Source organism: Lemur catta, chromosome 8, assembly GCF_020740605.2.
Source record: "Lemur catta isolate mLemCat1 chromosome 8, mLemCat1.pri, whole genome shotgun sequence".
In the NCBI taxonomy this organism is placed as follows: Eukaryota; Metazoa; Chordata; class Mammalia; order Primates; family Lemuridae; genus Lemur; species Lemur catta.
Window position 1 is genome coordinate 55,420,305 of NC_059135.1, and position 24,604 is coordinate 55,444,908.

Here is a 24,604-nt window from a genome sequence, read left to right on the forward strand (position 1 = left end):
GTTACTCACAAGGAGTTCCTTTCAACCATACCTCAGTTTATTTATTGATAACAAGAGGGTTCAAGGTAGGGCTTCTAGACAGCATCAGAATGGGGGCTGGTCACTAGAAAGACCAAATATGTCATTAGAGGGTGGGAACTTTCAGCTCCACCTCCTTATTTCAGAAAGGGGAGGACGCTTAGAGATGGAGTTATAAAAATTCTTAAACAAAAAGATTCAGAGAACTTCCCAGTTGGTAAAGACATTGAGGTCCTGGGAGGGGACTGTCCCCAGAAAAAGCATGGAAGCTGTGTGCCATGTCCCTCCACCCCGTATAGACAGCCCTATGCATCTCTTCCTTTTGGCTTTTCCTGAGTTGTACCCTTTTAATAAACCAGTGAACATAAATAAGCTGTTTTCTTGCGTTCTATGAGTCATTCTAGTGAATTATCAAACCTGAGGGATGTTGTGGGAACCCCTGAATTTGTATTTGGCTGGATAGAAGTGTGGGAAGACTGGGTACACCATTTGCAGCTGGTATCTAAAGTGGGAAGAGTTTTGTAGGACTGATCACCTAATCTGTAGAGTCCGCACCAACTCCAGATAGTTAGTGTCAGAACTGAATTGAATTGTTGGACACCCAGTTAGTGTCAGAGAATTGGTTGGTGTTGAAAAAGACACATTTGATGTCAGAAGTGGTGTTAGAAAAAAGGCAACACAGTGCAGCAACTTTTTAACTTGAAAACCACATATATTTCTTTCCATTTACTTCCTCTTTATGAAATCTATGGACACTTCACAAGTCTCTGGGAAAGGTAAGAATTTGAAGAAGCCAAGTTTCTAACCTACGGTGAATTCACGTATTCCATTTTATAACTTGCACTGTTATAATCTCATCTATTCCACAAATAAACCCCAAAACTGGGACTTTACAAGAATCAGGAAGTACACACAGTTATTTGCTCATAAAATTTGCTTGCCAGATTAGATTACTTCTATTTCAAACTGAATAAAGAAACAAAAGAAAATATGCCCATCTATTGAAAGTAAAGGCGGGGTCAAAAGTTGGATATGTCACCACTGTGAATTAGAAGTCTAGAAAGGTAAAATGTATGAGGAAAATTTGGGTTTAACTAGCATTGAGTTTAAAGTTTTTTCGGTCTTTACCCAATCCATCATAATTTCTCAGCAGCTAAATGGTGTGGTGCATGATCACTGTCAATCTGTGCAATATTTCACACAAAAAGCACCAGATCATGAAAATTCTGAGACCTTAATAGGAAAGAATTTCACTTATGCCATTCTATGTCCTGTTTTTATTACAATCATTGCCATGTAATCAGATTATGTTTGCACTATGTTCTCATTATATTCATATTAGAAATATCTTTATTACATTTTATCAGAGAAAATGAGTGCTCTTTATGTGCATGTTTCATTTTTCTTGAAAAGGGTTTTCACATTTTCCTGCTACTATGGCTTTATCAGTGTTCCAGTTCCACTGTACTGCTATTTCATTTTCTATTTCTTTGGGTCAGTATCAGCAACCAGAATGGAAAGGTTTCAGAAAGACTTATAAGCTGAAGAGGAAGCTAGGACATGACTGGAAGGAAAGAAAGGTGAGTTCTTACCTGATCTTTGCTGAAAGTAACCATGCACTGGTAAGCAGCATCTGCTGATGCAAATATGTGGGGGGGATTTGAGGCACGTTTCACTCCATGATAAAGTCTGGAAAACTGAAGAAAAAAATAATTAATTTAAAAGAAACTTCTAATGCTCCACTGGACCATCTGGTGTTTCATTACTTGTTACCCAAGACTTTGTCACTTATTAGGGGACTTGCTGCACCAGGAAGTCTGTAGAGCACAGGCACTGCAGTCTGCAGGCCTGAGTTCAAATCCTGCTCCTGTACTGACTGGATTTGTGGGCTTGTATAAGGGAGTTCACCCTATGGTAAGTCTCCTCATCTGCCAACTAGGCTTAATAACAATACCTGTCCCATGGGGTTGTGAGAAATAAGTAAAGTGACTCAGTGCTTGGCATGCAGTAAGCATTCAATAAATATTAGCTATTGTTACAGCTTGTTTTAAAAAGTTACCCCCGGATGGGTGCGGTGGCTCGCGCCTGTAATCCTAGCCCTCTGGGAGGCCGAGGCAGGTGGATCGCTCGAGGTCAGGAGTTCGAGACTAGCCTGAGCAAGAGTGAGACCCTGTCTCTACTAAAAATAGAAAGAAATTATCTGGCCAACTAAAAATATATATATAGAAAAAATTAGCCGGGCATGGTGGTGCATGCCTGTAGTCCCAGCTACTCAGGAGGCTGAGGCAGGAGGATCGCTTAAGCCCAGGAGTTTAAGGTTGCTGTGAGCTAGGCTGATGCCACAGCACTCACTCTAGCCCGGGCAACAGAGCGAGACTCTGTCTCAAAAAAAAAAAAAAGGAGAATGGACTTTATTAAAAATTTAAAAAAATAAAATAAAATAAAAAGTTACCCCCAAAGTATAAGAATTCAGTTTGTATTGCATTATTATCTGCAGTTTGTGGTATACATCTCTAGGGTAGCATATTTTTATTCTTACTTTTTCCTTCTTTTCATTTGCCTTTATGATTTTTAATTTTCTTTAATTAAGGAGTAATCTGCTCTTAAAACATCCCTTACCTGTGGAGAGTATATGCTTAGATTCTGGAAGGGGTTTAAGGCAATTAAGATGTCTCCAACATATGTGTAAATCAGCAAATCTGCATAACGTTTCTGCAACTGATGGATAATTGTATCCTAAGAAGAGGATAAATGATATTGAGAGTAAAAGTTGTTTCCAATCATAAGAGAGATTCTAAAAATGACAATAAATTTATTTTTACAAGAATATCTTTCTCTAAAAGATGAAAGTAGTCCATTTAAATCATACAGTTACCATAATGATCCTAAATCATTAAAATGATGCCAATATTTACCTTGAAAGAAGAGAAAATAGGAATATAGGAATATACTGAAGGAATTAGGCCTACTAAGGACTTGCTAAAAGGCATTGAGGTATCCAACACAGTTATATGAAAAAAACTTAACCAATCAAAATGTTGTATTTGGAATTTTATATAATAGGTCATTCCTATTGATAAACAACACTGACAAAATGGTAACTTCATTTCTCAAAGCATTACATGTAAAAGCTAGGTGGTAGGAATACATAATAGAACAGTTTTTATTAAACTTTAGTGATTCAGGCATTGAAACTAAAAATCCCCAGAGTTGGACTCAGTATAAACAGATCCAGTGCAATTAACAGCTCTATTAAACATGCATATTTTAAATGGGATTATCACAGTTTTCAAATTTAGAATTCAAGCTATATTAACTCCACTATTTCCCTAAATGAAGCACCTCTTTATGAAGAACTATATTAACTTAAGGGTTAATTGCAATTTTTATTAAACAGAAAATAATCTTAGCTGATAAAATCTATCTTTTAGGCTTACAATGTAAAAGGCTTTATTGGAAAAATCCAAATCCTTTTCTCTTCATCATTCTAGGAACTATAAATGATCATAGACAGGATCATAGTCACAGCAACTGAATGCTCCCTGAGCTTCACCCCACAGCTATGCAAACAATTAAATTTTCAAATGACCTTAGGAGAACATGGTCTACAAGAGAAAGGTCAGACCATTCACATGAAACAAATGCCATCAATGAGAATTGTCTGCTAAATACTTAGTACCTCATCCAGAACCTCTAGATTGACCAAATCATCCTCAAGGCAGTATTTTTCAGCATCCTCCACACGATAGGGCCTTCTAGTATGCATCCTCTCATGCCTAGAAATTTAACAAGAGAGTATTACCATCAAGACAGCAAATAATGTAGCAGAAAGTAGGCAATGAGGATGGCTCATTCACAATCTTATTACATATTCAGAGACTTCAGAGACAGGGATAGGAAAAGCAAGTCCAGTAGAGGTACCAGAAGGAAATTAGAGCAAATCCCTTAACATCTATTATCTCAGTTTTCTTCATCAATAAAAAGAATGACTCATGACTGATCTATATATCTCACAGGTGGCTGTGAAAGCACATACAGTAATGGATGCAGAAATGTAAGAATATTGAAAAAATGTACTACGTACTATTGTTACATCCTTGTCAAAATTTGGAATCAATAATTTCCATAACTCCACACATTACTCAGAATACCGTTAACTAAACAAAATCACATGTAAAATGTCCTCCTACGTACTATAAATTCACCAGCAGAGAAGCATCACTGCTTGGCTCTTCCCTGTCACTTTTTTTTTGTTTTTGAGATAGAGTCTTGCTCTGTTGCCCAGGCTAGAATGCAGTAATGTCATTATAGCTCATTGCAGCCTCAAAGTCCTGGGCTCAAGCAATCCTCCTACTTCAACCTCCCTAGTAGCTGGGACTACCGGTATACCCCATGATTTTTTTTATTTCTGGCTAATTTTTCTATTTTTTGTAGAGATGGGGTCTTGCTATATTGCTCAGGCTGGTCTTGAACTCCTGGCATCTAGCAATCCCCCTGCCCTCTAGCAATCCTCCTGCCTCAGCCTCCCAAAGTGTTGGGCTTACAGGTGTGAGCCACTGTGCCTGGACCCTTGTCATTTTTTATGCCTGCCATCACCACAGCTTACAAGGATGTCACCCACTGGTACTATCCTACCTAGTCAGGTCCCAGAAGCTGGCTTTGACTGAAAGTTTTGCTGTGAGTACCATGTAGAAGTCATGGAATCTTGATGTACACCCTACCTCTTGCTACATGCATTTTACAAAAGTAGGTAAAGAGGAAGAAGTAAACATATTAGCTCTACATACTAAGTTTAAATGTATTACACAATAGAAATGAGCAAATAAAACAAAACAGTAACTTTTTTTCTCTTTCTAGCCTATTAAATGAAATCTTACTTTCCAGTCCCCATCAATGATAGATTTGAAAAAGGGATATTTGAAGCACGCTGTGTAGTCATCTCCAGTGCTAGAACTAGTTTTGCTGCTAATTCATATAAAGTTCCAAAATAGAAGAAGCTTAATTTTATTTAATAAAAAATAATTTATAACCTAAACATTTATTATTACTAAACAGAACAATTATTTCATCTGTGTCTTTACATATTGGTGATGTCAAAGAGAAATCAATTGGTTTGTAATAACAATTTTTTCTAAGACTCAGAGATGCTGCCTGCTTCTAGCTAATCATTTTGGAAAATAAAACAGTAAAAGGGTGTATATTTCTAATCAAAATCTTCTTCACATAAAACCTATGAATTATTTTCCTTGAAGTTCATCATAAAAATACTGCAATACATTTTTATGAAGTAATTAAATTCTCATATTAAATTCAGCTAGTTTATCTCTTTCCTAAATTCTTATAATTTTGTGAAATAAGCTAAGCCAGAGTTCATTCTACTTATCACTTGACAAAGAAAATCAGGATTTAAAAAATTATCCATAGATCTGGTTCCAGTTAAGATGGATAATCTCTGCTCTTGTTTCTCCAGTGAATGCAACCAAATACCCTGGACAGAATGCATGGAGCAGATATCTCAGGACTCTGAAAAGTAAATAGAAACAGGCAGATTGGAGAAGGAAATCGGAATTCACAATACCGCTAAACCAATGGTGAGTTGTCCAGGGTTTTTTTCTTCCTGTAACTCCTGACCTGGACTTAAAGGCCGCTTGAACTACGTACAAAGAGGTCAAGCTTCATTTTGGAGGACATTTTTATAGCCAACTAAAAATGGAAGCACTGATAATACTTCACTTACAGTCTCACAAATAGATACACTCTAGTAGAAAGTTGTGATTTTCAGTGTGAACATACACAATACATCATCACCAGTATCAGAATTCTATCTTCTGAGCCTGCAGCATGTTGTCTATATGGTATGCCAATCTGTCTATCTATCTCACAGATTTGACTTCCAAGAATCATGCAGATGCTGTCTGTAAATCTAAGCTGATTCTCATAAAAAAAGCTTTTCCAAATATTTTATTAACAAAAAAACAACTTTTAAAAGATTTTACCTGCTGTTATTAGCAATGTGTGACCTCTTCCCCTGCTTACAAGCAATCAAATTCTTTAGAATTATTTGCTCCAAAAATTGAAGTAGGCAATCTAGAAGTTGATGTATTATAGATACAAGGTATTTGCACTCTGATAGACCACTTCGGGCCAGGCTTGGTGGCCTGTAATCCTAGCACTCTGGGAGGTGAGGTAGGAGGATGGCTTGAGGTCAGGAGTTCAAGACCAGTCTGAGCAAGAGCGAGAGATCCGATCTCTACGAAAAATAGAAAAGTTAGCTCGGAGTGGTGGCAAGCACCTATAGTCCCAGCTACTCAGGAGGCTGAGGCAGGAGGATTGCTTGAGTCCAGGAGTTTGAGGTTGCAGTGAGCTACGATGATGACACTGCATTCTAGCTGGGGCGACAAAGCAAGACTCTGCCTCCAAAAAACACTTAATTTTCCCAATCAGTAAAAAAAAATAAAAATAAAAACCTGCAGCCCTATCTTGGCCTTCCCCAGCTAGTATTCTTCTGAAACTGCTTCCTGCTTCATTTTCCTCCTTTGGCTATGGGGTCTGGAGGGTCGGTTGAAGAGAAAAAATATTATTTACTTCAATTTTTATCTCTTTTTAAAAAATTATTCTAGACTTTATATATACTTATAAAAGGCATTATATTGTCTTATGTTTCCCTATTTTTAGTTTAAATTAATGAAAATAAATTTGGCTTAAATATTTTTCCATTTTCTTGAGTTAAATGATTTGTCACTAGTAACTACAGACTTAAAATTTCCTTCAAATTCACAAGCTCCACCTAGTGCCTTACTTGAGAATAGCATCTATTATTAATTTTTGCTGAAGAATTCTTTGTTTAATGTGAAAATTACAAATCTTCAACTAAAAGGTACTTGGACTGAGTATTCCAAAGCTTAGAAGAATGGAGAGATAAATAAACGAATAGACAAACAGCAAAGACATTCTATTTAATCAAGAGAATATGGTAAAGTATTACAGTTTTAATGGCTCAGAAGACATTTTCAAATTCCAGCAAAGTCTATACTGCCTTTTGCTAGATTTCCTACTTGTTTTCATGGGGCTCTAAGTATCTTGGCTACCAAGCCTGCCTTCTCAGACAAATAGAGTTTGAGGGTTGGAGCTTAAGTGGAAGCTCTGGCTTGGATTGGTTCTGGAATTTGGGTTTGGTGTGGTAGTTGACGAGGAGGATGTAGACAGTAGGGTTTGCCTTAGGTTTCAGGGATCAGGAAAACAGGCAACTGGTATCTGAATCCAGGGCTCAAGTAAGGTGGAAATGAGGGCAAGCCTGAAACATCAAGTCTATGGAAATAGGCAGAGAGTAAGAACAGGATTTGAAGAGTGGGTGAGACAAAGCCAGAGGTGAAGGCTGGGAGTTCCCCTTAAGACGACAGTGGGCATAGATGAGGCAGAGGATGAAGGGTTTTTTTGGAATGTTTTTGGGCCATCCAGTGAGTGGGAAAGGAGCTTTAGAACCAAACTAGTTCAGATACTAGAGGAATTGTTCTCATGAAATAAATTCCTAAAGTGTTGCTGCTTTCACTATAGTTTAATCTCTATGCCTGCATCATGGTTAAAATCATTACTGTGTGAATGCTCTTTAATATCCCATCACTGGGCCTGCCAACTTCTTTGAGCTGCAAGTCCTATGACCAATATTGACAAATACATATTTTGCCCAAAAGTGACTCCTTAATACCTTAGCCTCTTCCTACCTGCCAACTAATTATGCCTGTGGAAGTGGAGACTTCCATGCAGGTAGGTACAGACAGGGTTGGAGGAGCTCCATGTAGGTGTGGCAGGATGTGTTCTTCCCTTCACTCCCCAACTATGACAAAGAACAAAGCAATGGAAGAAAGTGTTCTAAATCATAACTCAGGGATGGGAAGGAAATAAACTCTTTTAGCCTAATAATTACAAGCACTATGCTAGTGAGACGTTTGTCTCCATCCTGAGAAATGCCTGATGGCCTCTTAGACAGTCACCATGTGGCAGGACCATTGTGAAGATCATCTCTGCCTCTGCTCTTCCATACCCAGGATCAGGGCCCTCCCCTCCATCCAAGAGTGGAACTGGAAGCAGTGGAGAATGACTGACTCTCCCACCAGATTCCATAAATAAAGGGAAATAAAATTTGTTGGAGGTGGAGGAAAAAGGAGATAGAGAGAGAATGAGGGGAAAAATCCAGGACCAAAGATGGTGGTCCTCAAGAGTTTATGACAAAGGCCTTTGTGGCCATGGACTTATCTCTACATTCCATGGAACAAGGAAAACATTACTGAAAACTGAGGATAGAGTACTGTTACTATACCAAAGTCAGTGATGTTGAATATTTCTTCTAAATCATTATTTCCATTTCAATATAATCTTTGATAACAGGGGTGATGAAAGAGAAACTTTTATTTGACAAAAACACATAATCCTGGAGCTAGAATGAGAAAAACAATAGCACACCATCTAGAAGTGGCACTATTTTACTGAGAGTCAAATATGGACAAAGATGCCACCAAGATACCTTTAACTATGTGAGCTTTATCTTGGGTGTGAACTTAAGGTTATATCAATCAAACATACACTACACTACATAGATTAAAAAACAATTAGTCAGGTGTGGCAGAGCATGCCTGTAGTCCCAGCTACTTGGGAGGCTGAGGCAGGAGGATCCCTTGAGCCCAGGAGTTTGAGGTTGCAGTGAGCTACGATGATGCCACTGCACTCTATCTGGGGTGAGAGAGTGAGGCCCTGTCTCAAAAAAAAAAAAAAAAAAAGGCAAACAAACAAACAAACAAAAAACAGAATTGTTTGGGTAGAAATTATTAATAATCCTATAGTATCTGCCTGTTTTTCATCTAAGCACGGTTTTGGCCAGAATCCCAATAAATCAGCAATCTTTATCATCAATCATACTAAACAGTATTTGATATATGTAACTTCTCTAATCGGTAAGAATCAGTGACACCAGTAGAAAATTAAATATTAATTCATTCACTCAGTTACATAGATATAGGTATATATTAATAGATAGCAGATACTACTTATATCAAGATACAGACTTGTTTCTTCTCTGTCAGGGGTATAGGAGGATCTTTAACCTCCTATGTGTCAAACATTTTCAGCACATTATGAAGTAATTATTCAGGAGTCATTCATTTATACAAGAACCTGGAAACCCATGAGTAGATGTAATATGGTATGTATGTGTTTACAGGTAGAAGAGGGAGGGAGTGAGCAAGACGGACCCGAGAAAGCTCTGCAGTTAAACTGTGAGAAATCTGTTTTTAAAGGTCATTGCTGCAGATTGAAAAGAAATCAGAAAAGCTAAAGTCATTGTTTTAATCAGCCTCAGGCAAATCATAAGGGCAGAATCAAAATCCATTAAATGGAGCAGAAAAAACCCAGCAACTTAATTCTTCTACCAAGTAATACTTAGAGTAGACCCTTGGCATTTGAAGGTTTAACATTTGTGGTTTCAGCTCGTTCTAAGCCATCTGCAGGGGCATGACATGCTGGATCTTGTCATTTTACTGAGGCTCATAGCTGAGTTCACAGTCATGGTGCAGCCAACCTAGTGCCTTCCCTGCCTCCATTCACATTCTAGAGAGTGATTTTGCTCTTCTCTCAATAGCCCTTGTAAAGTGATAAAAAGCACGTTTTTAAGTCTACTTCTCTGAACTTTAATGATGAAACAACATACCAGATGATGTTAATGAATTCAGGAATTTGTAAATTGATTTGGGGAAAAAGTCCTTTTTCAAGGTCAAGGAAATGGGAGCTGATACAAAGAAAATGAACAAATTGTTTAAAAGCACCTCTGCCACATTAAGTAATGATGTGGCCTCAAACTATTATTCACATAATTTTAGGACTTTTTTAACTCCTTTAAGAGAGTAAGCCTTGGATTCATGACTGCTCTATTGTACCTAAATCGAATATATGCTATGGCAAAATTATAAATTACTGGAAAAACTTAAATTCCAATGGTGTCATGCATACATTGTAATCAGCATCAGATAATGGTATCTATCAAATCTCAAACAGCACAATGTTGCCTCTCCACAGGGGCCTCTGGAATCCTGTAGCTGTATCTGTAACTATCTATCCATAGTGTATATATAGTGAAACGGGAATGGATCACAGCCAGGCTTTCCAAAAACTGCAGCAATCGGAGAAGCTAGAATGCTTATGTAACACTGGAAGGGAGGCTTAGCATAACTAGCTCCATTTTGCTTCTGACCTCCTGTAGTCATATTGTTTAGGTTAAAAACTTCTGCTTAGCTTTGCATGTAGGCTAGGAGAAAGGTGAAAACCATGCCTTTTCCAAAACTAACTTCCAGGGAGATAAGGAAAGCATACATACAGAGTAACAATGCTACGTTAGAGATTTTTAGGAACATCCTGACCTGCATCCTCCAAAGGTAACTGACCAAGAGCAAAGTTTTACAACCTCCTCAGATTCTCCCTGACAGTCCTCAATTCCCTCTTGCAACCCAACTCCCCCTCTTTTCCCTTCCCTTAAGATAAAAAAGAGCCTAAAACGCATATTAACTTAAGATGGTTCTTTGGGACATTAGTTGGCCATCTTCTTGGTTTGCTGGCTCTTCGAATAAAAGTTGCTTTCCTTGCCCCAACACCCTGCCTCTCAACTTATTGGCTGTCCCATGGCAAGTGGTATGAGCTTGACCTCAGTTACACCTTAGACCCAGGAGTGGTGAGATGGGGGCCTTACAACGAAAGCCCTCCATGCACAGTACAGCTCGCTCTATTGTGAACAGGCTCCCCATGATTCCTGGCCTTGCTCTTGAATATTCTTGTCTACTCATCACAGCTGAGGTGGACCACTTCCCCATAATGCTCTTGTCCCAGCACCACCTTTCATCTACTTACTGTGACGGGGTAAAGGGACTGTGTATCCTCCCTGCTCCCCTCTGCCTTTTCTCAATCATTGCTTTCCCTAACCAATGTCTCCTTTTTAAAAGTTCATATCATGCTCTTCTATCATCCTCTCTAGCACTTGACCCCTCATTTTCCTTTTTCTCTACCCCTTCTCCACATATCAGTCTTTGGTTTTCCCATATCCCACCAATCACTTCATTAAGTCTCCTCAAATTTTAATCTCAGGGTTCTTCAACTTGTCAACATTTAAAAACATTTATTTCTACTCTTCCGAAGTTGACCACAAGCTCAGCTATGCCTAGTTCCTAATTATCTCTCAAAAGTTCCCATGATCTCAGTTCAGCAATCCCTTTTCTCACCATCCTTTCACTGAATCTGCTCTGCATCTTCAACTGCCAATGCTCTGACTAGACTCAGCCTCAAAGTCAGTAAGCCACTCTGGCTTCACTTTCTTCCCTACTCCCAAAAGACCTCAGGGATACTCTCCCACTAACCTTGATTCCCTAGCACCCTTATCCACCCATCATGTCCACTGAAGCCAGTCTCCAGCCTGAAGAAGACCACAGTATATGCTTCCTCTACTCTTACTCCTTGTTACTAAGAATTACCTGAGATAACAGATGGGAAATGTGGTAGTGATGATGATACACTTTCTGAGAGTTTCCAGTGCCAAATGCTGTCTTGAATGCTCTACATGCATTATCTTAAACACTAACTAACTTCACTACAACCAGATGTTATTCAGTTACATCCTACCTGGGTTTTCTAGGTTATTGTGCAATCATTATGTCTATCTTTAATTGATCCTTTATCATATTCCTTATAGTGGCTATTTCAATGATTTAACGCTCCTCTGGAGTTCACAGCCCACTCCCAACTCTGAGACCACCTTGCTTAGTTTGTTGGAAAGATAAAGGCCATTCAACATGAGTTTTCTCATGGTACCTCCTCTTCCCCTCAAATTTTCTGAGTATTTTCAACTAACCTCTCTGTGTCTTTCCCAACTTAGAGGTTCTTTCTCTCTAAAGCCAAGCTTCCTCTTAGGCCCTGATCCACTCCCTCTTGCTTCTTCTATTACCTCCTCTCCCTTGTATCTTCAATATCTCCTTCTACATAAGATCCTTCCCCTTCACCTATCTAAGTTTTCACCATCATTTAAGAACCTGCCTTCTTCTCTGCAGCCCCCTCAAGCTACCGACTTCTCTCTCCCCTGGGGAAAGTACCAAAGTAGACAGAACCTTCCTTGCCTTTGCAGGAACAGCAGAACAGTACAGGCTATAGGCCTCGTTCCTCTGTATCAGCTCTCAAATCCAAAAGAGTTGCTCCAGATGGGGAGCCCAGAACTGTTTGAACCATTGAAGAACGCTACTTTGGGCAGAAAGCTAGAAGTCTCGTGTAATATCTGGAAGTTCTTGGTATTACATTTGATAGGATAGGAAGAGGGAGTAATCTTTTGACGGGTCTCTGTCTCTTAGTGTCTTGCAATTTCTATTTGATTGCAGTGTGAACCAGAGCAAGGAGGCAGCCCAATTTGGGTAGCCACTGACATACTTCTCTTTTTCCCCCATCTCCCTCAATCAAACCATCAAACTAAATCCTAACAATACCATTATCTCGATATATTCTGCAATTTTTAATTGGTATGATCTGCTCACTCTCTTCCCTAGCTCCATTCCAATCTCCATACTGCAATCAAAACAATCTTCTGGAACTCTGCAGTGGCTTCCTAGTGCTTAAGGAACAAATTCAAGCTCCTTAGGCCCATTATGACCTGGCCCCTGCCTACTTCATCTCTCCCTCCTACCTACCCCACACTGAGCTTCCACCATGCCAACTAATTGTTCATCAGATTTCCCAAGCTCTTTCCAGCCCTTGTGCCTTGCCCTTTGCTCATTACTCATTCTTCCCCCATTACCTGGAATAACCTCCTTCCCCTACTGTCTTCTATTTGTTCTTCAGGACAGTTCAAGGATCATCTTCCCACCAGTTCCAAAGGGTCTTCTTTCTCAACCATCCCAACCCCAGGTCGGCTTTCTTTCCCAGGTGCTCTGAGAGATACCCTAGGCATTCTTTTATCCAGGTACTTTTCATGCTGAGCTGTTCTCATCTGATTCTTGTCTGTATCACACACCAGACTGTTAGCTCTTTATCAGGAACTGCATCTGATTTGCCTTTGTAGTCCCTCTGTTGAGCACACGACCTGACACATACACACACATGAATGTCTCTTGAATGAATAAATGAATAAATTAGATGTTGAATAAGAGATTAAAATGGATATTTTTAACATTCAGTACTTCAGTACTCTTTATTTTCATGATCTTGTACAGTAAGTAAAAAGATGAATTTGCACAGATTAAGGGCAAGAGGTAGTTAGTGTTAAAAAGAAATGAGAGACTCTGAATTAAATAGACCATGTACACTACTTCTACCACTACTACTAATATTTATGGAGGGTTAACCGTGTGGAAGACTAGCCTAAGCACTGTGTATTAACATATACTGACTCAACCCTCAAAACAATCCCTATTTTATAGAAAACACTTTGGAATAGAAAAATTAAATAACTTATCCAATAAGTGGCTGAGCTGGGATCCAAATGCAGCAGAGCCAGTGCTTTTAACCACCACATTGTACTGCCTACTGTGTGGCCCTCATTGTGCATAAAAATGGTGAGTGGATATTTGCCTTAATTTTTCTTTGTTTTTTCCACCTTAACTTGGAAACTCACAACTCTAAATATATTGACTTACCAGCATCAAAAAATGTTTGAGAATTTTTCCTGGTGGGCTTAAAAAACATCTATGTAGCCAGCTCCTTGCTAAGAGGAAGTAATAGTGTGGGATAGGTGGCAGGTTAAGTGTTAATTACATCCATTGTGTTACCTTTAGAATTAATTTTCCTACATCCTAAGGAAATGGCTGTTTAAAGTTTTGATACCTATTTGTGAGGTTGTATTTTTTTTAAGTGATAGTTCAAAGAAACACAAACTGTTGAGTGAAACTCAAGATTACAAAGACCCTGTGAGAAGCCTTTGCCACTGTATGAGGCTTTTGACATCAAAGGAGTTAACAAAGATAAAGAGAAATTAGAGAAAGGAGATGAGAGAGCCCAGAGTTGCAATTTCCTTATGGTAAAAGGAGAAAAGTTTTTAAAGGGAGAACCTAGATCTGGAGAAGTGAAGTCAGGCAAATGTGAAAAGCTGGATAACTTGGCAAACTAAGTCTCAGAAATCATTCTGCGGCAGATCCCAGAACAATGAGACAAGGAGGAGACACCAGATTTGATTTACAGCATTTAAATGCTGGGTTTGTTTTTTGCTTAGTTTACATCTTATTTTATTTCATCTTCATTTTTGGTGGTAGTGATGTGTGTGTGTGTGTGTGTGTGTGTGTGTGTGTGTGTGTGTGTGTGTGAATGTGAAGGTGGGGGGGCACTGGCTGGTGTATAGGAACAAAAGCAGGGGAAGAAAAGGGATTTCAGTTGGGGGGGGGTGGTTAAACACCCACTGCTTCAAAAAAGACACCAAGTGACAAGAATTTCTCTGCATTTCTCTACCCCATAGGCAATCCATAGAGACAGAAAAGGCAGTGGAAAAGGGGAAAAAGTAGGCAAAAATCCATTTTGAGATATCCAAAAGGATACAGTCACCTTGGAACTATGTCTCCAGCTCCAAGAGTTCTGGTGCCAATGTTTGGGTTTTTGATTTGTAAACAGTTTTCTGCAGAATACATGAATATTTCCAGAACTTGTGCATTATGATATTTTATTTTTTACCCTTAGTACTTTGAATGTTCCTTTAATAATAATAGACTGGAGCTTATGTACATCCTGGCCAGTTTTATAAAAGCAAATAATTGCTGAGCAGAGGAAGCAGGTTTATTTGCATTTAATTTTTTTTTTAAGAGAAATTCTGCCACCCTCTGGACAGAAACAAAAGATCTATTTCTTAGAGATCTACCAGAGAATACTATTTTAAGCATTTGCCCCTGAAAATAAACATTTTTTTTAAAAATCTGCCCTATATAAAAACATTGCTTTAGATAGCACAGAAAATATATGAAAAAAATTATTTAAAAATAATAAGTTTACTCTAAAGAAATTTTTAACTAAAGAGGAAATGGTCCCAGAGCGCATTACAGAAAAAGCCTCCAGTGTTTAACACATTAACTGCCATGTGAGTTGTATTTAACTCATGCTAGTTTTGAGCCCAGGACCTTATGAAGCATATGTAACTTATGTCTCTTCACCTTGGGAGCCACGAGAACTATTTTTCAAGTTGCACATAATTCATGCACAGAAAACAACTTAAAAAACAAAATTTTCATTAAATTAGAAAGGATGATTTTGTTTTTGAAGTTTTTATTCTGTTTTCCTAATAAAACACTGTGGCTCCAAGAAAGATTTTTTTTTCCTAGTGTGGCAGTCGATGTGTTAACTCATAATCTCTCTAAAATCACTTTATAGGGTATATTTCTGCTCTCCAGTCTGCAACAGCCAAGTAAAGATTTTTCACACAATCTCAGCAGTAGCTGCTTTAATACAGTTACCTTTATTGTTAAAAAAAAAAATCCAAATTTATATTAATGTAAACATATATATTTGTTGTTTTTTAACTAGAGCTAACTGAACATGAGGGCAGAGTGAGATTTTGGCCACCTGAGAGAAATTAGCCGTAAGAGCACAAACGGGCAGTTCTTTCTGAAGCTCTCCTGCTCTCATCCACTGGGCATGGAGTACTTAATGTCATGTAAATGAAACTCTCAAAAATGCAGGGATGGGGTAATTACCAGTAATAACGCTGGGCAAATCAAAGCATTTGGCATGCCATTTTCATAAATAACCGGAGGGAGAAAGCAGAAAGACACTGAGTACTGTACCTGGTTTTAGCAACAGGGTGTAGGTGCTTCTGGTCTTGGAGGACCTTGGCCAGCTGTTTTTGCAGAAACAAAACCTTTCCGTGGGCTCCTTTAATAAATGGGTGGTAGAGGAGCTGTGTGACAGAAGGCCGCTTTTCAAAATCCTTAATAAGACACCTGTTTCCAAAAATCAACAATCAAGGGTACAATCTTAGACTTCCTGTTCCCTTGTGAATATGGGAGAGAGAAGATGAGAAAGCTCATTTATAAAACTGGATCATTAACCTTACATAGCTCTTTCTTTATTAATATGTATCAGAAAACAGGAAAAAATTCTAATTCTCTATTAGTTGAATTAATCAAAACATCAGAAATCTATTTAAGTTTAACACAATTCATTTTCACTATCAATTTGAAGTACTCAAAACATTGAAAAAATAGGCTAGTCAGACAATTTTCTGTCTGAACTTTCACCACAGAAAAATGTTTTCAATGGAATCAAGTTGATTAGTCTATGTATTTGAGAAGCATATAGAATTTAAATACTATCACTTCAATTAAATCCTAATATGTGTAATGTCCATTATTTGATGGTAGAGAAAATGCATTTCAGAGTTTGCAAGGAAAGGAAATAATCAGAGAGAAACCTTCACAGAGAAGTTCAGCAGCTTGATTTCTAACGTCTTCTGAAGAAACAGAGAAACCTCAGAACAGGGAGTGACTACAATATAATTCAGATGAATTGGGATAGAATTATGCAAATGGGGAACAAAAAGTCCACTCAAAATGATAAAAATCAGGTTGCATTTAAACTCCTCTGCAGTTAATTTTTAAAACCGTACTGGTATAACTACATGGTTTCAGATTCGACAACCTTTTCAAAGAAAACAATGATTTAGTACATTTTGCTATATGCTCTGTTATTTAAGATGATTTTGATACAAAGAAATTTCCTCTGAAATTGAATCTGATGAATACCTCTCCAATTAGCATTGCATTTCTAGTCTTTGTAGCTGTCCTCTGTGAGAGAAAGAAATTTCAGCATCCACTCTTTTAAGCTATCAGTCTTTAGCTCACACCGGAGGCTTAGGATAAATGAACGCATTTCTGCCCACTCCATAAAATAAATGTCTTTAGTTTTCTGAACAGTGGCATGCCAGCAACATCTAAAACACAACATATTTTAAATAATGAAATACACTGACAAATGGTAAAAAGTTCAGCCTCACCTTGAACATCTTTTCAGAACATTTAAGCAGAGTTCCTGAAATCCTCAACAGTTAGATTTACCAAAAAAAAAAAAAAAAAAGCTTTAACCTTTGCAGTTTTCACTTCAAAACACTTTCACATCCTTTACCTTCTAGTCCTGAAAAGATATTCAGTAAATTTCCCCGCCAGTCCATTTTAGAATTGATTCAGGGGATTCCCTATCTATTGGAACTGGAGCTTTCAGCTAGAAAAGCCAACAGAACCTAAATTATCTCCATTCTGCTGCCTGCAGAACTATAAATACCACCTCTGCCTTGCCATGGAAGAAATCAATCATTTGACTTTTATAGGTTCAGGGCCTTTTGTGTAATCTATTATATTTCCCATGAAAAAATAAAAAATCAGTGTACATGCTTAAAAAGACTATGTTCATGTCTTTACATCAGCAGTCTTCCCTTGATTCCATGTATATTCACCTCTATATGTGACTTTAAAAGGAAAATAAATACTAATAACCATGTTACCTGAAAAAAAGAAGGAACCCAGGAGGTAGTTATACGAAAAAGAAGGAACCAAGAGGTAGTCAGAAATACAGGTGTATGGCCCAGTCCTCCTGGCTTATAGGATGCTATATGAAAACTCCTAAAATAAACACAGTCTCCATGTCCTCTGAGAGCTCCTACTTAAATGGACCTGGTGGCTTTGGCACACCCCTTAGAGCCTTAGAGGGAATGAGTAGGATGGAAGTTGAGAAACTGCTGGGTCCCGTAGCTAAGCTTGCCCAGTGATCTTGAACAGGTCACGTTATGTCTGTCATCACCAAACAAGCATACCTGTAGCAAAATATTTTCCAAACATGGGGAGAGAGATTTCTTGTTTCCCTATATAATATTCCACCCCCCCCTTTTTTTCTTGCTTCCTGCATTAACTGTTGAAGCTTCATCTGACTACTAGTAGGTGTTCACTGAAAAAGGAAGAAAGAACAAAAGGACTTAGGGCACTGTGGTCAGCAGCACAAGGTCAGACATAACCAAGTCCACAAACATTTGGGTCTTTCCACAAGGTCAGACTTTTACTGATGCATACGCAATCATAAAAGCCACGAGCTAAATGGAATTCCCAAGGAGGCAATTCTCCTTCGTACTACCTGTTCACTGGGCAGTCAGAGCTACAGGCACACAGGCTCGAGACTATTCACAAGTCAGTCAATATTGCAAACCATACATAGTAATATACTTAATCGATACATAAATGTTATAGATTAAAATTTTCACAACAGAGTAACATTTAACATCAAGAGAAAGGGGGATATACCAGGGAGTACTACTCAGCCATAAAAAATGGGGAACTAATACCTTTTGTAATAACCTGGATGGAACTGGAGACCATTCTTCTAAGTGAAGTATTGCAAGAATGGAAACACAGACACCACATGTGCTCACTTTTAAACTCCAACTAATTGATCAACAATAATTTTTTGATTATTTTTGATCAACAATTCCAATTTTTACATATAGAAGTAAAACTCAACAGAAATCAAGCAGGTGGGAGGGGGAGGAGGGGTTGAGTAAATTCCTACTAACAGGCACAATGCATACCATCTGGATGATGGGCACACTTATAACATTGATTCAAACTGTACAAAATCAAGACATGTTACCAAAATGTTTGTACTCCTGTAAATTCTGAAATTTACAAAAACAAAAATATAAAAATTTTTCAAAAAACGAGAAAGGGGGATAGAAAAAGGGGTCAATGAACAATGTCTAAGAAGAGCAACATGGACAAGGAAACTGTCCTGGGAGATTCAGATGGTTGTCAATGTCTTACAAGAAAGAAGCCTTGATTTGGGCAGAGTCTTTGGTGCAGATGCCGGGTGCTGATCTCAAGTGACAGCAAGACAGTGTCTATGGAGGTGGCCATGTCTAGCTGGTAAAGTCCTGCTCTTTTTATGGCCCTTGAGTCCACTGGTGAGGACAGATAGTAAAGGCTTATACCCCTATCTGATTGGGTGTAGTGTTTATTTATTAATATTAGGTGAACATCTGGTCCCTGTTGGCATGATGCCTTCTGAAACATAATTATTATGGCATCTTTTTCTAAGATGAAGTCACTTATGTCAAGAATGCTCTGTTGACTAGTCCCAACACGTCACATGAGTAAACTCAGAAGGCTAGGGGGGAAGGTGGGAGGAGTGGCAATTAATAAAAACAAAATTCATAGCATGTGAAAAGAAAAGTGGGCTGGAGCTTCATTCTTCCCCCTTGGGATAGGTGCCTCAGGACAGTGCTCCAGGGGAGGATTGAAAACACAGTCCTTCCAGGATTTCAGTAAGTAAATCTCCTTGAATAGGGTTTGAGAAAGTCTAGGAAACCCGTACTCCAGTCTTATAAAAATAGGTCTCTGTTGGAGTCTAGGTCTGCAATTAAAGATGATATACACTGTTTCACAATTTTAGCATCCACTGGAGAAGCGAGGCTTCTAGCAAGGTTGCAAGACCATTTGGTATGTTTGAGAGGGTCTCTCTCTACATCACAGAGGGAGTAAGAGAAATCAGTGAATAATGGAGAGAAACAAAGAAGAAACAAACAAGTAAATCTGTTGTTTCTTAAAGGTCAAAAAAAAATGAAGATGGTGGGCATTCCACTCTCTGGAAGCAATGATCAAGAGGATTTGTTAGTGCTCTCAATAAGACTGGAGTGGGCTGAATGTCATACCACTGCAATCAGCAAAACTGAAAGTCAGTGTATATGGGAAGAATGCTAAGCAGAGTTGTGAAATATGCAACTGTATTGGAGGATTTTTAGGGGAAGGGCATGAAGACCTTGATGGTATAGCCTTATTCTACACTGCTGTACTCTTTTTTTCTCATGGGGAGCAAAGAGCCAGTCTGAAATGGAATTCATATTTTACAGATAAATGAAGGACAGTTCTCCCTTAGGAGCAGATATACCTGAAAGTCCTGCATTACTAGATATCAGGGCATTGATTGGCATCATATCATTTCATTTACTCAGTGAACATTTATTACACAGTACCAGAATTAACTGAAATAAATTAACTCACAAAAAATTATGACCATTTTCCTCAAGGATCTACAATCTATTTGGAAAAATGGAGGCCGGGAGGAGTGACTGATGCTTGTAATCCTAGCACTCTGGGAGGCCAAGATGGGAGGATCACCTGAGCAAGAGTGAGACCCCATTTCTAATAGAAAAAATTAGTTCGGTATGGTGGAACACGCCTATAGTCCCAGCTACTCGGGAGGCTGAGGTGGGAGGATTGCTTGGGTCCAGGAGTTTGAGGTTGCTGTGAGCTAGGCTGATGCCATGGTACTCTATTCAGGGCAACAGAGTGAGACTCTGTCTAAAAAAAAAAAAAGAAAGAAAGAAAGAAAGAAAAAAAGAAAAATGGAATGACAAGAGAAACATAGGAAACAGCAAAAGCCAGTGTTTGCTTATATATTTAGGATAAGAAATAATAACAAAAAAGCATAGGATTTTAGAGCCCCCAGGACCAAGATTGTCTATTCTAACCCCCTCTCTTAAGAGATAAGGAAACTGAGGTCAAGTCTTGATAGTGATGAGGTCAATTCCCCAACTCCCACAGGAGAACCCTTCCTACTCCACTCTGTGTTGTTAAAAATGGCACAGCTACAATGTACAAAATACTGGGGGCCCATCAGGGAAGACTTCCTGGAGCTGGTAAAAGTTGAGGTAGGTAGGTCTTGTAGGAAGTTTGGGAACTAAATTGAACTATTATAGATGGGTGGAGAAATGGTAGAAGGAATTTAAGATCAGGGAACTGGATTGGTAATGCAAGAAGCAAGAGTAGGCAAGCTGTGTAGCCAATAACTCATGAGGCCACCAGAACACTGACCTTCCTAAGCTATCTATTTTGAATGCCCGAGAACAATTAGGGGCTCTAGTCCCTTCATCAACATTAACTAGGATATAATTGTTATTGCTTAAGACTCTGCAGTTTGGTCTCCCAAACTGTCACTGTTTAAGTTTGCCAGCTCATCACTTCCACCCCTGTTGGCAGGGATTAGTGGATGAAGATGAAACCGAAGGCCAGGATCCTTAAAACTCCTGACAGCCTCCATGCCCTTTGAAAAAGCAAGACAGAATTTTCTAACCTGATCTGGAGAATGAACATGTAAAACTAAGGAAGTTCTACTATACATATTCATTTCATGATAGCTTATTAAACCAGGGATTGCAAATTCTAGATGCAGAATATCTTCCCCAGCCAAGGACTGAGCAGTTTTTACGAAATGATGCATAAAATGTTGAACTCTGTCTCTGTCGGGGAGATGGGGGCCAGCCAGTGTGAGGTGCATTGGGGGAAGCACTAGACACATAAGCATTCATTCCACCAAAAAAAGAAACTAGTTTCCTAGTCAAAAGAGAGACTAGAAAACATTGGTGATTCTCTAAACCAAGTAAGTTTGGAACTTCATAATGCACGCAAGCATATCAAAGGTTCCTACGAGTACCAGGGTAGAGAAAACAGCTAATTTGTTTGAGTCCACGACTCCAAACTTGGTCACAGATCTTTTCTGTATGGGCCCCAAATATGACAGTCTTGGAAGCTGTTATAAGCAATTAGTACTATGCTTTCAGAATGGGAGAAAAATGGACTGAGGGAGACTCTTGGAGCCCCTAATTGTCACCCCATCTGAGACACCTCTGGGCTACCTTTTCTGCAAAAGACAGTGTTTTGAACTGGGGAAACACATTCCCAAGCTCAATTCTTCCCAGAGTCTTTTACTTTAGAGAAAAGAAATTAAACAAACACTAGATTTAGGGAAAATACTGCCCCCTCTCCCCCGCAAAATCCTAAATAATTCTTTCTTTCATTCCTGGAGTTTTAATCTTTTTTTTTTCTTTAAAATTTGGATTTAGATGTGGTTTTTCTGTGCTAAGAGGCAAAACAACAGAATAAAAAATTTATTTACACCATGAGACATACATAAGAGACTCTGGATTTACAAGGCTATGGTGGGTGGTTTGAATATGATAGAAAAGTCCACCAGAAGAAAAAGGAAGCAAATCTCAGCCTTGAAGGAAATCAATCCATTATCTAATTTGAAATTCTACTACCTTCCATCATGCTTTCTTGGCTGAAGATTAATTCTCAGAATCCATTAGTGTCACCACATTAAACACAGGTTGTTGCAGCCATTTGCAGCCATCTCCCAGCCTGGCTTCTGCCAAAAACAGGCAAAAAGGAGACATTTCTTAGCAAGAAGCAAGGTCAGGCTCTGGAGCTGGCAGTGCCTGTGCACCCTGTGCTCTGTGACAATAATGCTATCGCGACACAGCCACTCTGTCCTTGTAAACTGCCGTTTCTTAACAAAAAAACCAGATGCCTGCAAGAGGGAGCCATTCATCAAGAGCCTCAGATGGATGTTTACCAATGAATAAAGCACTGGATATAGAGCAGCTGAAAAGGCAAAAACTAAAAATACTGGTGAACTTGGTGAGAAAAATGTGAGGGTAAGCAATCTCATTCTACACATTGGGGCAAAAACTAGATCAAAACTCGGGATTTACGTCTCTTCTCATTTCTTTATAAACATTCTGCCTTTTATACTGCTTGCTATTTCCTCATAGGCTTGCTACTTAGATTGTTAAGTGTTCCTGTTGCCACAGAATATCTAAACGTTTTTGATCTGAGCAAACATTTCCCTGCCCCATGATTCACTGTGCTGCCCAGCGGTTCCTATCATCCTCACACAGAAGCCTGACTGACAAAGAGGCCTTTACATCAAGAGGAGAAAATCCTCCAGAGGATATACTAATTATAGGTAAAATATCAGAGCCCATAGTGCTCTGTTTTGGAAAAAAATTTCCATTCTGGAAGACAAGACTATGACAAACACAGGCATTTTCCCAAAATGACTAATGTCTCAAAAGAAGGCAGGCTGAGAAACTTGACATTGTGATGTTATTTTTGTGAAACATCACCTCCCTGTTTGGTGGAATATTGAACTGCACTTCAGTTTTCCTGAAGTCTACAAATCACGCATGTGGTGGTATTTTAAAGTCTCCCTGGTGAGAACTGAAATTGTAATCCAGCTTCACATCTGGGTTGGGGAAGTGGGATCCTCACCTGAAACAGGAGATGGCTGAATCCAGAAGGCAGTGGTTGTAGAAAATGTGTATGAGTCAGGGCAAGATAATCCAGAAGTTGGCAAATCCATTTTTAAAGACTTTTTTGTTTTGCAGAAATACCATCTTTAAATGAGTCTGCTGATATATTTAAACAACAACATAATCACCAAACCCATTATTCTCCTAAGTAAGACCCGTGTATTCATTCATTTAAAAAAATATTTGGTGCCTAATACTGGGGCAGTAATATATAAACTTGAAGAGCCAGGTATTGGGGTTAAACCTAACTTTAACTCTTATAGATATGTGATGGTATGCAAGTTTTAATTAAATTCTCTGAGTTTCAGTTTTTAATCTATAAAATGGTCAGAAAGGTTGTTGTGGGAAGTAAATGAGATAATCCATGTATAGTGTTTGGTACACAGTGAGCACTCATTGAATGCCAGCTGTATGGGCTAGCCCCTGTACTAGTTGCTGGAGATACAGTAAATACGTCCATTGGAGGAAGAGAGCTGTGGCACATCTAATTAGCAGGATGAGTGCTACACAAGTGTCTTACTCTGTTTTGTGCTGCTATAACAGAAGACCTGAGACTGGGTAATTTATAAAGAACAGAAATTTATTTTCTCACAGTTTAGGAGGATGGGAAGTCCAAGATGGAAGCATTGGCAGGTTCAGTTGGCTGGTGAGGGCTGCTCTCTGCTTCCAAGATGGTTCCTCCAAAGGGGAGGAACGCTGTGTACTCACATGGCAGAAGGCTGACGGGCAAGAAGGGACAAACTCCCTCCTTCAAGTCCTTTTATAAGGGCACCTAATCCCATTCACAAGAGAGGAGCCCTCGTGGCCTAATTACATCTGAAAGGCCCCACTTCTTAATATTATCACATTGGCAACACCTGAATTTCAGAGGGGACACAGTCAAACCACAGCAACAAGGAAATGTTAATGCACAATGGCCCCTTGAGTTAGATTTGAATAATACTGTACCTATTAATTAGCTACTTTTTCGCAATATGATTCCTACAACTGAGGACAAAATTCCTATTTGATAGAAGATGTCTTGATCAGAATTTTCAAAGTTCTGGGGGGAAGAAAACTTTTAGCGTCTGACAATTCAACAAAAACAAAGAACTTTGGTATTTTCAAGTTTGAGCCTTTGGGTACTCTTGTTTTTGAATGTATGGCTCATTTCTTTGATTCAAAAATCAATTTCCATTTTGACAAACAGTCATGGTCTGCTTCTTAGTCTGGGCTTACGTGCCCAGGGACATATGAATTGTATTCCTTCCCTTGATCCTACTTGCCACCCTGCCCTGAATTAAATCCACAATTCTCCTTTGTATGCATTTTGCATTTAAGAGGAAGGAATGAATAGTACGCAGCCATCCCCTATAAGAAAGGAACAACCAGTTCCACAGTGCATGACCATTACATGATCAGGACTACCCCAGGACTGGGGCGGGGGCTAGGAGAGTGCAAAACAAACAAAAGATGCTATAT

General features: G+C 38.8%; 1 protein-coding gene across 1 annotated transcript in view; it reads right to left on the reverse strand.

Annotated features, from left to right (window-relative positions):
- Positions 1-24,604, reverse strand: part of MYO3B (myosin IIIB) — a 373,253-nt gene that overhangs the window by 212,974 nt on the left and 135,675 nt on the right. Inside the window, exons 9-12 of the mRNA XM_045560289.1 lie at positions 15,798-15,953; positions 3,698-3,794; positions 2,638-2,754; positions 1,611-1,715 (exon numbers count right to left, since the gene is read on the reverse strand). Coding sequence (XP_045416245.1) covers positions 1,611-1,715; positions 2,638-2,754; positions 3,698-3,794; positions 15,798-15,953 — 475 coding nt within the window. The remainder of the gene's footprint in view (positions 1-1,610; positions 1,716-2,637; positions 2,755-3,697; positions 3,795-15,797; positions 15,954-24,604) is intronic.